At 42.1% G+C, this 15,759-nt stretch overlaps 1 protein-coding gene across 2 annotated transcripts in view; it reads right to left on the bottom strand.

The window, feature by feature from the left end:
* Positions 1 to 15,759, bottom strand: part of dgkb (diacylglycerol kinase, beta) — a 58,304-nt gene that overhangs the window by 9,585 nt on the left and 32,960 nt on the right. For both annotated transcript variants that reach the window (XM_034611394.1, XM_034611393.1), the window contains exon 21: positions 9,901 to 9,965. In XM_034611394.1, coding sequence (XP_034467285.1) covers positions 9,901 to 9,965 — 65 coding nt within the window. The remainder of the gene's footprint in view (positions 1 to 9,900; positions 9,966 to 15,759) is intronic.

Raw genomic sequence — 15,759 nt, 5'->3', positions numbered from 1 at the left:
AGTCACGACTGACTTTTGCTCTTTCAAAGTGAAGGAACACGTCCTATTACGTCATCAAGGAATTTACAAGCAATTTTGCTGACTTGGCAGTTTTAGTCACTACATTTCCAGATTTCTCCTTCAGCAAGTTTTTTTATTTTCTCCACAAAGCACAGAGCTGCAAATTGTTTGTACAAACCTTGGCTACTTTCTATAAAAGACAGTCACCAGTATTGTTCCTCATGTGTGGCCGTGGTTTTTCCCTCCACAACCACAACTCTTCAACTCACTAAAGCCACGTTTCCACTGGAGGAACTTTGTGAGCATGGACCACAGGGACCAGGGTCTAAATGGAGTAACTGAAAAATTGTTTTAACCTAAAAACGTCCCTGCTCAGGGGATGGGACTAAAGTTCAGGAACCTCTGTGGTCTACAGCACTGAACCTGAATGATTGGTTGAGTAGTCCAGCGTTTAATTTCAGCGTCACTCTCCAACATCGCTTGTGCATATGTCAGATTTTTAAAATAAGGATACACTCATTAGTTCCAGGGAAATCTGTGAAAAAACACCTGATCCTGCAACGTTAAAGAAAGAGAAACTAAATTCCTGCATCAGCTCCTTAATCAGTTCTTTCACATCCTACGTCCCATCATTCACAGCTTTTGTATAATCCTGCTGATAAACAACCAAAATAACCAACAACCAAACAAAGGGACAGGAGTGAAAAAACAATCTTCTCAGGCTGACTATTCTCTCCTTTAAATCTATCACTCATATCTATTTCTCATAAGAAAAGAGTGCAGGTTAATTCTATACAGAAGCACAGGTCCCAGATGGATTTCTATCTTTCCAACAAGCAACAGACGATTTATCTCAAAGCTTCAAGGGCAGAAAAAAAACAAAAAAAAAACAGCAACAACAGTGCTGACATGCAGAAGTGAAAAGGGTAAAAAATGTCCTTCTCTTAGCTGGAATCAAAGCACTACAAGGAGGACGTATTAGTATAAGCAGAGTAACAATCACTGAATTATTGATTTCCTCATTAGGACTTTTGTCAGGACCATTTAGCCACTTTATAAATGAGCTTTCATTAGGGTACTTGCAAGGTAGCTCAACTCACAGTTGATTTATAATGTGCAACCTGGTCAATAGCAGAGGGAGGTGGGAAGAGGCAGGAGGGCGACAGGGCCGTGCAGCCGATGAGGCTTCTTCACAACAACACGTCCTCACGTCTCTGGACAAACCCAGGAGGACGAGCACACGAGCACAGGTCAGGGGCATTTTGCAAACAAGCAAATGAAGGCGGCTACTTTGAAAAGCGCATTCAAAACTCGTGGCTGGGGATTGATGGAGGGAGCGAAGCCGCATATTGTGAAAAGGATTTGGATCATCGGACTCTTTGTTGTTTGAGGTGCATACAAAATAAATGGAAAGACATGAGTGCACGTGTAAAAGGGTGGATTTGGTCCGTAGGTGAACTGAGGCAAAGTTCTGCACGAATTAAACTATTAAAATACCGGAAGTTTGTGCTTCAGACTTCGGAAACCTCTTACACTCCAGTGATTCTCATTAAAGTTTACAGCTCGACGTCTTCTAGGAGATCTCCGCTTTTACAAGTACAGCAAACGAAACTGCACTTGGGGCGACCGGAGCCAAAAGCAGGAAAAGTGAAGCACCTTAAAAGAACCGATCGAGATGAAGAGACAACATCTGACTGTCCTGTCGATTCCCACCACTTAACCTAACAAGCGCTCCATGGCAACAAATCACCTCCTATCCCTGTTCATTAGGTAATTAGGAGCATCTCATTGGCTGGATCGGATTGTCGTTTGTTATCTGCCGACTGATGCTAAACTCATCAACTCAAACTGGGCTCATCCCACAGACAGACTGGGTCTTCAGCAGCGGCCCGCCCGTCCCAGGATTAATAGGGAGTCCATTTGAGTAACATGATACTTTTAAGGTGGATCAGGAGGAACCTTACTTTATGGTAAGTGCAATAAAAGTGAACATAAAGTGTCAATTTCCCTAAAATGTTGGCTGACGTCAAGCTTCCTTCCAGGAACGTCTCAGAAGTTTCATTCATTAAATCTGCTGTAAGCGATTTGAGTTTTTTCATGAATAAAGCTGCTTCTCTCTGTAAAGTTCCCCAAGTGGCCACAAGGCCTCGGTTGTGATCGTAGCTGCAGTGTATCGATGCAAAGTGCACTGCAATGATAACTATAGCGGTGTGCTGTGCATGTGAGATCGGCTGGAGAAGTGGCAGCTGCCGGGTCAAAAGAAAAACACTGGCTCGGGTTTCCAGAGCCGCTGAGGAGTCATTTACAGGATTTGCACAAACAAATGATGATACGACACCGAGAGAAGAGCGCAGATACAAAGTGTGTGGCCAGCAGGCAAAACAACACACAACGAGGTCAAAGAACCATCACAAACCAAAAGAGGAAGAAGTAAATAAGTGACCTCGACTTCGACTTTATATAAAAAAGGATTTGAAGCGAATGAGGGAGTCCCTGAAACCTGTATTCTCTCAATTGACCACCAGAGGGCGACTACACCGGTTTTAAGTACATTTCTATACCTAATCTTACGTAAAGATGGAGGACAAGACTACTGCCCAAAAGTGAAGCTAAAGCTGCCTGCTGTATAGGTCATAAATCCCGCCTCCTCCATGTTAATGGTTGGGAGATGGACCAAACTAAAAGTCAAAGAACATATGATATAAACTTGAGGTGAAAGGTTATGATTGAAAGCTGAGACTGACTCCCTATTGGTCAAGCATGTGTATCGGTGATTGAGCGCATGTTTCGGCGGGGCCTTGCTACCTCCAGCTCCATCCCCCGATCACTGCTGCACAGTCTCTGGCTCCGTCTGTATCTGGGATATTTTAGCTTCATTTCTATTTTCTTTACCCTCTCAATCTCTAGTTTTTAGAAGTTTAGACTCAAATAGACCAGAAAGCAGTGTATGCGTTGGAGCATGGACGCCGTGTGATTGAAAGACCATCCAATGGGTGCGGGTCTCAGGTGTAGGTGGGGGTGCTCCCAGTCAGGCTCCACGGTTACTATTGGCGTCGGACAAAATGCCGAACTCACGGCTTGAAAACAGCAGCTCACAAACCCATGGGTGAAGTCACAGTTCCCACTTGGCTGGACATCAGGAAGACAGATGTGGCTCAAACAGTCTGACACTGAACCCATGTTCATCAAGCCTGCGCTGTCTGGTCGGCGTATTAAAAGGACGTCGGAGACGATCAGCTCCAGTGTAGCGTCACTGTCCTGAGGCCACAGCACCTTCAGCTGCACCGTCCACTGGACAAACCGAGCACCAGGCACAGCGCCATTGATTTTTTTTCCCCCCCTCTGACACTTAATCTAACCCACGATGATCTACGACCTTATTTTCACACTAATTCCTTCTTGATCAGAGGTGATAAATATCACATTGACATAACCAACTCTGTGCATTGCATCAACGCACTGTTTTGTTTAACATGACACCGCCTGGAGCGCGCCGACTCCGACTGGCAGTTTGAGAAATGACCCCAGTTGCGTCGTCTTGCCTTCAGAGACGCAGCGAGCAGGTTTGAAAAATGTATTTCTTTTTTTTTCCTGTAGTGTTTTTTTTGTAGCTACTGATGCGAGAAATAAAACCTCCAACATCTTTAGGAAGAAATCAAACAACTGAACTAGTGCGACTCACGAGAATAGAAACTCAGCCAAATATCACATGAAAACCTGAAGATATGTAAATAACAAAACCAGTACATCATAAAGTTGAAACGATAATTATTTCTGACACTGTACTACCACAATATATCGATTACAGCTTTCACTTTGGGGATTTGTTTGACACCTGACATGACGTTATCAAAGCAACGGTGCTAATTAACGATTTTTATATTGTTTACGTGAGCCGAGGTGTTTAAGCGACGTGTTTATCTGAGGTCTGACACCTCCAGCAGCTCATCAGCGAGAAGTTTCTTTAGCTTCCACAGTGAGACTCAGTCGGAGATGGCTCTTCACAGCTATCTATCAGTCGCTAACGTTCTTTAGCGCGCCCCACACGTCATCTGTTACAAAAACATTGTTAAATCTTATTTTGAAGGCGCCCCCCCCCCCAGTGGTCACAGTTCGTATGACAGGGGCAAAGGGGCAAGTCGGAGATGAGGTGGATGTAGAGGACGACAAGAGTCACATTCAGAGGAGTTTGTTGTGCTGATAGTTAAAGTTCCTCGATGACAATTTGACAAAGTTAAAGGTCGTAAATACACAAGATTTTAAATATCAAATCTGCAGTAAACTAATTGGACATGACAACTTTCTTTGCTTTTCCTTTCGGAGGACACAAACTTTACTTTGTGTGACATCTTTTCTTATATTCATGCTTGTGCTGCATGGATACAAAATGTGGGTATGCTGTATAATTGAATAAGACTTAACCTGTAGACTATGTGGGCATCACCTTGTTGAGAACACGAAGGCCGATGAAGCATCGATGCTCTGGTTCGACATTTAAAGGCAACGAGTGTCTCATAACCTTTAACCATGTGTTTATCATTGTCGGTACTGATCTTAACCCAAACCATGATCTTTATATAAACCTAACCAATTCGATTTTGTCCCTATAAGCAAACATGCGGCTGTTCCACAACCTTAACAGTGTGTGTAAAGACAAACAACACATGTGGTTGTTCAGGTTTGACGGCATTTTGTGCTTTTTGCAAATCACAATTCTGCTCATTTTCTAAACGTATTAATATTTCTTCCATAAAAAAGGTTTTGAAAATGCTCCGTTAGCTTTTGCTCACGGCAAATATCAGGGAGTCGTGATCTCTATAACAATAATGTAGTTAAATCTAAAAATGTTTATATTATACCATTGACATTTTTTTTATTACCATCGCTTTATTCTTTTTCTGCTGAGCCCTACTACTGCACGTAGAGGCCTGTGTGTGTGTGTGTGTGTGTGTGTGTGTGTGTGTGTGTGTGTGTGTGTGTGTGTGTGTGTGTGTGTGTGTGTGTGTTCCCACTGAGCAGGGGACAGGGCCACAGGTGAGATCCCTCTAAATTACACACAAGTGATCATTAATTATAGATGACACTTTGGTCACATAAACGATTTCATCTTTAAATGAGGTCTGAGGGCGGCCGCTGCTGAGGTCCACCATGCATGCGCGTGTGTGCGTGTGCGTGTGTGTGTGTGTGTGTGTAAATGAGTGCGAGTGCATGTGTAATTTAGAGCCACATCACCTGTGGCCCCGTTGCCAGCTCGGCGGGGAAACACGCACACACATGTACATGCGAGCACACACATTAGCACGGGTGTGTTGATGGGTGCGTGTGTGTTGGTGAATCCGGCGGCCCCATCGCAGCGCTTTGATGAACATACTCATTATGCTAAAGAGTGCTCCATGCCTGGGCTTCCCTGTGCCTTCAGGAAAGGTTAACTCGGGATGGTTACACAGCACAGCGAGAGGCTGTGGGCGCACGGGGGCAGAGCGGCTCTGAAGGAGCGCGCTGACGGTGTTAGATGTCTCAAGACCCAAAATAGATCTGGGTATGCAGAGCAAATATCATGGGAACATCAAGGTGCCGTGACTGATGCGGCAGAATGAAAACATTGCACACGACGCCACGGCAGCTTTTAATGTCCCAATACAGATACAGATATCTAATGTGCGTGGAAAGTATTTTATCGAATCTGAATTCAGTTTATTTGGTGGGGAGTCATCTTTTATTTCACTGTAACAATTGTTTTTTGTGCAAAAAATATATATATAACTTGATTTTCAAGATTTCCTCTTCCTCTAATCACGTAATAACACATTTTAATTGTGATTCATCGACCAATTACCAGACAAGAATGACACCGTTAATTAACCACCAGGCCTAAATCATGGACGTTTCCAATGTGCCGAAGGGGGCAGGGCTTCCTCCACGAGTTGTGTCACTGCTCCGTGACATTAATTAACTCTGTGCTCACTCGCTTGCTCTCAGGGTCGACTGAGCTGCGACTGTACGAGCTGCTAAACGAGTCATTGATGTTCTACAGGCACAGTTCACAACGTAAATGTAAATATTTAAACAAATGACTTGTTTGAAACATGTTTTATTTCACTTTGGAACATTGGAGATTGTCCAACATGTTTGTTTTACAACAGCGTTACGAGTTGTTTGTATTTTGCCTCTGCACCAGCGACATCTAGTGGCTGGAGGCATTATGATTTTCCGTCTGTCTCATTCTTGTGAACACGATATCTCAAGAACGCCGGACGGGAATTTTCTCGAAGTTTGGTACAAATGTTCAGTTGGAACGCAAAGATGAACCGATTGGATTTTGGTGGTTGAAGGTCAAAGTTCAAGGACATTGTGAGGTCACTGTGCAAAAGGGATGAAACTAAACTCAACTAAAAATGTGTTTTAAAGATTCAATAACAAATTGGGGTATTTTACCAATTTGGATCTGGATCCAAAGTGAAACAAGGATCAGAAAATGTTCCTCTCCGGTTTCATTTTCATAATATGATCTGGGTGAAACAGAAAATACACATCAAGGATCCCGAGAAATTAAACCAAGATATAAACTAACAAGAGAATATTTCTAATAACTCATCTGATCTGGAACATGAATCCAGTCGGAAGTCTTTGTGTGAGGGAGTTTGTTTTCATCCTGGAGGATTCTACACCTCACCATTTATGTTCAGTGCCAACATTCACTGCCAATGCAGGAAGTAATGTGTCCTATATCTAGTGAGGTGGAAAGCAAGGTTGTGGAGAGTGGGTGTGCGACACACAGACACACAAACACACACACACTGAAAACTGGTTATCGGGATCAGAGAGAAGTCGTGTGTGGCTCATGATTTAACAATCCGAAGGTCAAAGAAACTGAAATAAAGTAACATAAATATAAACGCAATACAACAAATAGAAACTTCTTAATTTTCCAATCCCTCCGTCTTTCTATTCCTCTCCTTCCTCCCCCTCCCCCCCAGGTCAGAGATTAGTGTGTAATTACATGAGAGCTCAGCAAAAACACATAGTGTATTTTAACAAGGCGATCGAGGAGGAGTGGCGACGGGGGAGGAGGTGGCGCAGCCCTCGTCACGGGCCGACTGATTGTCTGCTTTTAATCCTCGACCTCATTATCACCTCCAGGTCCGGCAGTGGCAGTAAATGAATCTATCTGCCGAGTGTCAAATCTTCACACCTTCACCCTGGTAATCACCCCAAGGTGCAAATACAGAAGACGGATAGAAGGAAGGGAGACGGGAGACAGAGAGCGTGGCCCCTCTGCATTTCATCAACAAAATCCTCTGCTGCCATAATTAACAAAAGCTACATGATGTTGTTTGGTTGGTAATTAAAGCTGATTAAATATTCAGTTTCTTTAAGGTCAAACTGTGACAAAATGTATAGATTTGGTTCATGTGAGACGTACGGAGCCGTTACTGCTGCCAGATTAAAATCTAAATCCTTCAATATTTGACATTTGTCCCTTTCCGATTGTGTCTTTTATGATAATTTGACGATTTATTCTGACCTTGAAAACTGCAGCTAAGGAAGAATTTCAAATGTTAACATGAGAACAAATAATCATCAAGTTTTATTAATGCATAATGTCTGATTGTATGATACAATATTTTATTTTTGCAGACAGTGCATTTTCAATTTTTTAAGGTTCTTAAATCTATTGGGGATAAAATGAGATAAAATAAAACTCTATTGATCCTAAACTGAGGAAATTCACTTATTACAGCAGCAGATATTCATAATGAGGTAAACAAGAGAATAAAAACGCAATAGATTGAAAATACAAATGAAAGAAAAATACAGATCATATGAACATAATACACAATTATAGTATCGTGCAGTGGCACAGAATGATTGGAGGTTGTAAACTATATTTGTGCGTTAGTATCTTGAGATATTGAAATACACAAATATAAATGCATATTAGACTATTATAGGTATAAAGGCAGATATGAAAATATACGTGTGTGTGCATAAATCTACCATAGTATACTAAATAGCAGTATATTATACATGTATAACCATTTAAAGATGTAAGTATATATAGACACTATTTAATTTTCACAATAAGAGGTCAACATTTGGAATAAAACTATTGTATAACTAAGGCCAAGGTTGTTAGTCAGCTGCATCTCTAAAGATGTTGAGACGTAAAATACAGATTTATGCTTTATAATGACTGAGTCTCCGAAACAGTAGATTACTTATCCATTAATTTAAGAATCACAAACCAAAATATACTGTAATTCCAGTGCATTGCTGTAGTAAATGAGTTTTATGCTGTTTTTTAACTAATGAAAAAGGTGCAGTTGCTCTTTATCCTCCTCATTCATTCCAGTGACAAAGACCTTTGGACCTGTTACTGTTGAAATATAAAATATTCCCCCTGAGACGAGCGGCACTTTGCTTCCAGTGTCACCAGAGTTCCTGGGAGAGAAGCTTCCGGCTGCAGGAAAACGACTCCGTGATAAGTTGCGATCTAGACTTCCAATGGACACGAGCCCCTCGGACAAATCCCACAAAATCTGTGCTACCTTGAAAAACTATAATCATGCATTATTGAATTGGCAAGGAGAGTGTGTAATAGAGAGATCCTAAACCCATTCCCCCTCCTGAATTATTAACGGGATTTCAAATAACAGACAGAATAATTTTCTTAAAATATCTCAATCATTTTTCACAGAGGCTTTAAAAAAGGGGGTAAAACAACAGAGTGCACGAGTCCGTGTGTCCAAAGTGACCGAATCTGAACCGAGAGGGAAAAGTGTTCATCAACACCGAGTGGGAAAGTGCCGCCATGTTTGAATTACTCAACACGCTCTTTGTTGACTGTGTATATATATATGTATAAATATATGGCTGAGGTTTTAATTAGTTATTTGGTGATATGAAAACGTGGTGAAACCTCGCGATTGACCTCTAAGACCAACTCGTGTTTGAACTCGAAACCGTGGCTCCAAACTACAACCACTACTCCTCTGGCCCCCAAATAATGTCAAAAGCACAAAATGGCGGCCCCCATGCGAGTTTTTCCTGGCTTCATTTTGGCACAACAGGTGGCAGTGGAATATATAAACAGTAAATGGAGGGATTGAGAAACTCGTTTTCTGTATCTCATGCTCTTTGGTGTTTTCTCCACCGTTGCGGCACATCCCTTGTAACCATGGGTAACCATCACATCACAGTCGCGCGTGTCCGTCCCCGTCTCTTCACTTTGGACCGTTTCTCTGGTGCATGCGCGTGTTCAAGCCGTGAGCAGCAGGAGGACAGTTGGCTAAACGTTGCACTAAGGCCGGGGTAAAATATGATAATGAGTACAAATGGGATTATGAGGACGCCGTGTGTCATCACTCTGACTGATCCATGATGTCAAACTAGCCAAGCAAATTCAATTAGGCTCGCAATTACTCCCCGGCGCTAGTGGAGACATATCGGAGACGTTAAATATTGATGGAAACATAGATGCCACATTTGCTCTTCTCCAAAGGTGAACACATCTCCTCGAGGTAATCACCAATGCTAAATATGACGCTCGTCAATTGGTCCTGCTGAGCTGCAGCTAGCTGTCCACAGCAGCTAGCTGTCCACAGCAGCTAGCTGTCCACAGCAGCGTGTCCTGAGGACGCTGAGGTCCAGGTTTGTTCAGACTGATTTCATTTGTTTAAATCTTTTTTTATTATTATTCTACATTTATTTCCATCAGGGTCATTGGTTTAAAAAATATTTTGAAATTACGCCAAAAAATTGGGGTATCAAATTCCTAGATTTTAGATTCTGAAGAAGGTTTTTTTGGGGATAAATTAAAATATCTCGATATCTACAAATTCTTGGTTCATACATTTTCATTTGTATATTGGAGAAAAAGAAGCAGACACACAAACATACCTGCTGTTGAACTTCTCGGGATGTTTCTCCCTCATGACGTGGAAGCGATGTGCGATGGAGGCGTCCTGAAAGAGAAAACCTGATGTTTATTAAAAGGGACAATAACAATGCAAATATTCAAACATTAGTTTCTCTCATATGAGGGCATCGCGACCTTTGACCCCTCAAATCTTAGCAGTTCATTTCCAAGAGGCCTAAACCAAGTTTCTTGAGGTCACCGTGACCTTGACCTTTGACCACCGAAATCGAATCAATCAATCTACGAGTCTGAGGGAACAGTTCGGTCAAGTTTTAATGGATTCTGTCGAGGTTGTTTTTAAGACACCGCGTTCATAAAGCAAAAAAAAGGGATTCTCCTGGAGGTTTTCCTGAGATGTTGTGTTCACAATGCAAAACTGAGCGACCCTGACGTTTGAACACCAAAATCAAATCACGTCATGGAAAAGTTCAACTGGGCGTTTGTAGAAGATTTGAAGAAATTCCTTCACGATGTTTTTAAAATATCATGTTCATAAGGATAGGATGGACAACCCGGAAAAATAAAGCCTCCAAAGCCACTATAACAATTTTTATGATGTGCTCATCAGTTTATAAATGTGTTATTGTATTTGTATTATTCTGGGATTCGATTCCTTTGGCGCCAACGTGTAAAGTTACTCAACAACTCTTTCACATCCAGGTGGCGCTCTTTCTAATCGACTCTCCTGACTTCAGCAGTCCCCCCCCCCGTGTGTCCCCTGAGTGTCTTTCTGTGAGATGGAGGGATCCGCGTGCAGGAGGTGGCAGCAGGGTTGATCCCGGGCTGGAGCGGTATCGACAGAAACCCTGATGAACAGCACGCCGCCTCCACACGGGCTAATTAATTAAACGCACTGCGAGTAATCACAGCTCCCAACTTACCTACAGGATGCTGCCGACGCCGTGGCAACCAAGTTGTTTTCTCTCTCCCTCCCTCCCTCCCTCCCTCTCGCTATATGTCACTCGACCTCTCTCTCACCCCGTCTCTCTCTGTGCAGGACCTGGGGCAGAAAGTGCAGCCACGTCGGAGTCGTGGTGTTAAGACGATACCGCTCATGTTAGATACGTTAGCGTGGTGTGACTGACGGAGACGCTGCACCAGTGTATCAACACCATCTCAGGCTGGTAAGACTGTGATATAGTATTCAAGCGTGAACTCATAGCATCAGGTGTATTTATAGGGATGTACAGACGCCGCACGGCTCCACTTAAACACAACCAGGACTTGGACAGTGTTGTGCGATTAGTGAAATTAGATCTGGAATTCGTGTTACAGCAAAAAAACAGCTGAAACGGTCACAGCAAACAAAACCAGTTTTAATCTGAACAAAGTCCTGTGACACCAGAAAATTCCTAAAAATCATCTCATCCTGAAGCTAAATAAATTTAGATTTAATAGATTTAATAACAAATTGGATTATATCAAAATACAATTGTCAAAGAATATAAGTCTCTAAAATAAAATCAGCTCAGTAGTTTTTGTGTAATCCTGAAGACAAACGGACAAAAAGCGATGAAGTAAGATTATCTATACCAGGAGTAAACGTCCGTGATCGTATATCATCAGTTTATATATTGATTCAGATCATACAACACCAGGTGGAGTGTTCATCATCAAGTACTAACGATGCATCCGTACGATTGGTTTTAAAGGATTTAGATATAAATCAAATAATCTGCAAAACAAATGGCAGTTTTTTGTTGTAATAAACTTTAAAGAACACAGCATATTGCATCACTCATAAACTGTAGATCAGCTTTGTCATAAAGATGCACTGGATTTTTGTCAACAGATTTTATCAAGGGGCAAAAGTGACACTAAAATTTCCTTTAATTTCCACTTCTAAGTCGTTTCCAACAGGAAAATGTCGACAGGAAAAAGAAAAACACATGAAAGTTGTGCAGCTCTGTAAACAGCTCAAGAAAGGGTTGGAGAAAGTTGATCCAAACTTTTCTTTTGGGGGGAGGGGGGGGCCTTGTTCCTCTCCTCCCTCCACTGAAGCAATCTGTTTTGACCCGCTCTCCGTTTTGAGTGGCACCGTTGAAACAGCACCTACAGGGAGGACCCCCTGCTAGCTCTCTGTACAGAAATTTAGGAGAAGCCAAAAAGAGGAAAATCAATGGAGCTCCTCTTGATGTCTCTTCAAGACGCTGTAAGCAGAAGACCAAAAGAATTCTTCAAGATCCCCGCAGACTCGCCTCACGCCTCCACTACGAGCCGGAGAGGTGAGATGATGGATGTATCTGAGAGACGGCATCTTGATTTTTTCTAACAAACAGGACAATAGCTGCAAACAAGAGAGCAAAAGCGAGGGGAGGTTGTCTCCCCTTTGGTTTGGGCTCTATTATCTGAGATCTGTACAAGTGCAGCTGCAGCTTTGCAACAGTAAACAGTGATTTCAAGCAACTGAGAGTGGATACAGCATCGTGTTGTTCTGCAGTGATGCTGCGCTGCAACGCTCTAAGCTGCAAAGATGCCCAAACGCTGCCTTGAGGTGAAATAAATATGTGATATGTTTATATATGTTCATATTTTAGAGATTTTGTTTGAATATGGGTATGTATATATAAAACTGATGAATCTGTGTTGACATATAAAACACAACTTCACTTATTTTGTTTGGTTATAATCACAAAATGCTTGAAATCATTTATTTGAGCGGTGAGTGGTTCTCAACTTTATGAAATATGATCCTTTAAAAAAACTAAATGCGTATAATCACGACCTCCATGTTGGAAATCTGTGATTTGCACAGTTTAATAAAACAGTAAAGAAACAGTAAACAAAGAGATTACTGAAAGTTTTATACGTGTGTTAAAAAGAATTCGGTAACAACATTAACACTCTGTTGTTGTTTTGGGTTTAATTACAGAATTTCCTTTAAAATCCTCGAGTAGTTCGGTTCCTCTCTCGGATTAAATGAACAAACTTTGCCACTCGAGCTTGTTTACAGCGTTTGAACTGAGAATCCTCCTCTGAGAAGATGTTACCTCGTTTCAGGTCGAGAGGTCGTTGCTCAAGTCGAGCTCAAGAGTTTAGTTTTCAACATCTGTAAATACTTTTTAATGAGTTTTCGGGAAAATGTGAAATCTGCTGTTTCTTAACACATGATAGACAATGACAGAGCCTGGTCTGGATCTTTCAACTGCATCACATGAGCTTCTTCATTGACAGATTGAGTTTGTCCAGATTTCACCGTGACGCAGATGTTTGAATCCCAATCTTTCCTTTTGCACGTTTGCTGAAAAGTTGACGTGCAGGTTCGTTCTGGAGAGAAACTCCATCGAGTGGTGTGAGTGAAAAGCTTGAGAACAGCGGCTAAAGGGACCTCGTGGTCATTGTCAGCTTTAAATTCTTGAATTCTATTTACTTCTAAAACATCTGGAGCCTGGTTGTGTATTTTAAAAAACAAAACCATGAAACCTGAAGGTTACAGCACGAGTCAGCGACACCAACACACATCTTCAAGCCTTGACCTCCTCGCGGCAGTGGGACGTCTTCATCTCTCTCTCTATCTCTCTCTCTCTCTCCCCCTAGCTGCCCTCAAATAATTACCAATGTAAAAATCTGGCACCCAAATTAATACAGGACATGTGTAATGTCCTCTCATAGCTCAAAGTTTAGTCCAATTATGAGTGGGCCCCAGCGGTTTGATGTGCCTTTCACTACAGGGGAGAGTAATGGCTTTGACAGGAGGGCCAGGGTCGTTAGGGCGACTGACTGCATTATGGTAGTGGAGCGTGCTCAGTGATTAGTTCTGTCTCTCACCCTGGGCCCTGATTGAGATCATTACACTTCACGTCACTTCCACATCCTCCCAAAGGGATGGCGCCATCAATTCTCCGTCCGAACGGGGCCGTGGCAGATGCTGAGGTTAGAATCGCCCTTTTTTTGGGGGGGGAGGAGAATCACTTGATCTGTGGGATTTGAATCAATTAGAAATTTAGGTTTTTACTGTAAATATTTCAGTTTGTCACCGAGGATTTGAGTCTGGTATCAGAGGAACGAGACACAGATTGAAACTTGACTTCGGATTTCGAGCGAGCGTTGGCGCCGTGACTCTGCCGCCGCCGCCGCTGATCTTTCGCTTTCTCGACGGCGTCATTACAGAAACAATCTGCTGCACATCTGCATAATCTCTGAGGTAATTATTAGCTTGACTTGTCGCATAATCTTTATTGTAATTTTTTTTTACAGAATTCGATGCCAACAAAATATTATATCACACTTAAATCCATAGAGAGCTCAAAGTCTCCGTAATCCCCCACAAACAACTTCATTTGTCATCATCACGCCTGCTGGGCACTAATCCCACACACAGCAACCAGGGGATGTAACGACTTTATCAGCCAGACAGGACAAAGACGTTTTATCTTTATATAAAAACACAAGTTTGGTTCAGCAACAAGGAATCAACTGGTCCCTTTAAAAGGAAGGGTCGTAAACCAGAAGGTCTGCAGTTCAAACAGTGCATATACATATGTTTTCTTTTTATATTCATTAATGTTATTTTTCCTTGAGGCCCAATAATTGTGCTGTGTATTTCCTTCCTCAATAAAAAGTCTGCGAGTTTTAAATACACCAGTGCAGTGTCCGTTCTGAACCTGCCAGTTGGGAATGGGCCGTTTTCTGGGCCTGTGCTGGTTGAAACTGTAAAAGGTCAGTGAAGCTCGACTGGTCACAACATTATTGAACGTGTAGTACGTCCCAATTGCACCAGAATCAACACTGCACTTCCTTGAGCTCGGAACAACACACGTGTAAAGTATGAAGTTGTTTAGAAGAACGGTTCTTGAGATATCAGAGACACATACAGACAGTTTCCACCACTCGCTCACAAAAAAAACACTGCTCCACAGCACTCCTAGTGGTCAAAAACCCTCTTTGGGATACCTGGATTTTCATAATTGTTCTACCGTGAATAACTACATTAATTTTTCAGGCTAATTAAGTTTGGGAGCGGTTCAGCCAAAGGTCAAGGTGAATAAAGAGATCATCAGAAAAACACATTTTATAATATCTATCTCTAGTCAATTTAAAGTTTGAATTTATTGAAACATCACTAATGATTGCATGGTGGGTAGAATCTGTATATATTCCCACAATGTATATATTAACTTTTAGTTTTTCTATATTTTTTTGTATTTCCTTACAGTTATAAGTATTGTATGTTTACTTATTATTACTTATAATAATAATATAATACTAATACTGATTATATGTTTGACCGCCCTCCTGCTGCTGTAACATTTCCTCGTTGTGGGACTAAGATGATCTGATCCGATCTGATCTGATCTGGACCCCCTCACGACAAATGCACTTGATCCTCTAGATCCTCATTCAACATGTTGTTTGAATTAAAACATGAAGTAACTGGTACTTTGTGATGACTTTGACATGAACACTGGTAGTTTCACATCTCCACACGTTGTGCACAGACCGATCCGCACCACTGTTCTCCTCCATCACAATGTTAACAAGAGCTGTTCCTCTAATATCCTCCAACATCGTCATTAGGGGCCCGGGGGGCTGGAGGTGTTATTCAACTAACATTTGTGAGGCCATGCATCACTTACGTCCCCGCCGCGGTCCGTACGACTCTCACGGCAACGGAGTGGCTCCCTCCTCTGCCACCTGCAAATGTCAATTACCATATTTCCCCCCTGACATTTATCAGTAATGGCCAACATGAGCTATGTAAAATCAGTGTCATTACGCGGGAGATGGACAGGAGTGGCGCTGACGGCCGCCACGCACAACTAGTCTCGTTTATTGATCAGACGGTTGAGGCTTGAGCACATCTCAATAAAGGCCTAACCAGAAAGTGATCACAACAAATA

This window comes from Hippoglossus hippoglossus, chromosome 16 (genome assembly GCF_009819705.1).
Source record: "Hippoglossus hippoglossus isolate fHipHip1 chromosome 16, fHipHip1.pri, whole genome shotgun sequence".
Taxonomy (NCBI): Eukaryota; Metazoa; Chordata; class Actinopteri; order Pleuronectiformes; family Pleuronectidae; genus Hippoglossus; species Hippoglossus hippoglossus.
Note: the sequence above shows the minus strand (reverse complement) of the source record. Positions and strands in the feature narration are given on the sequence as shown.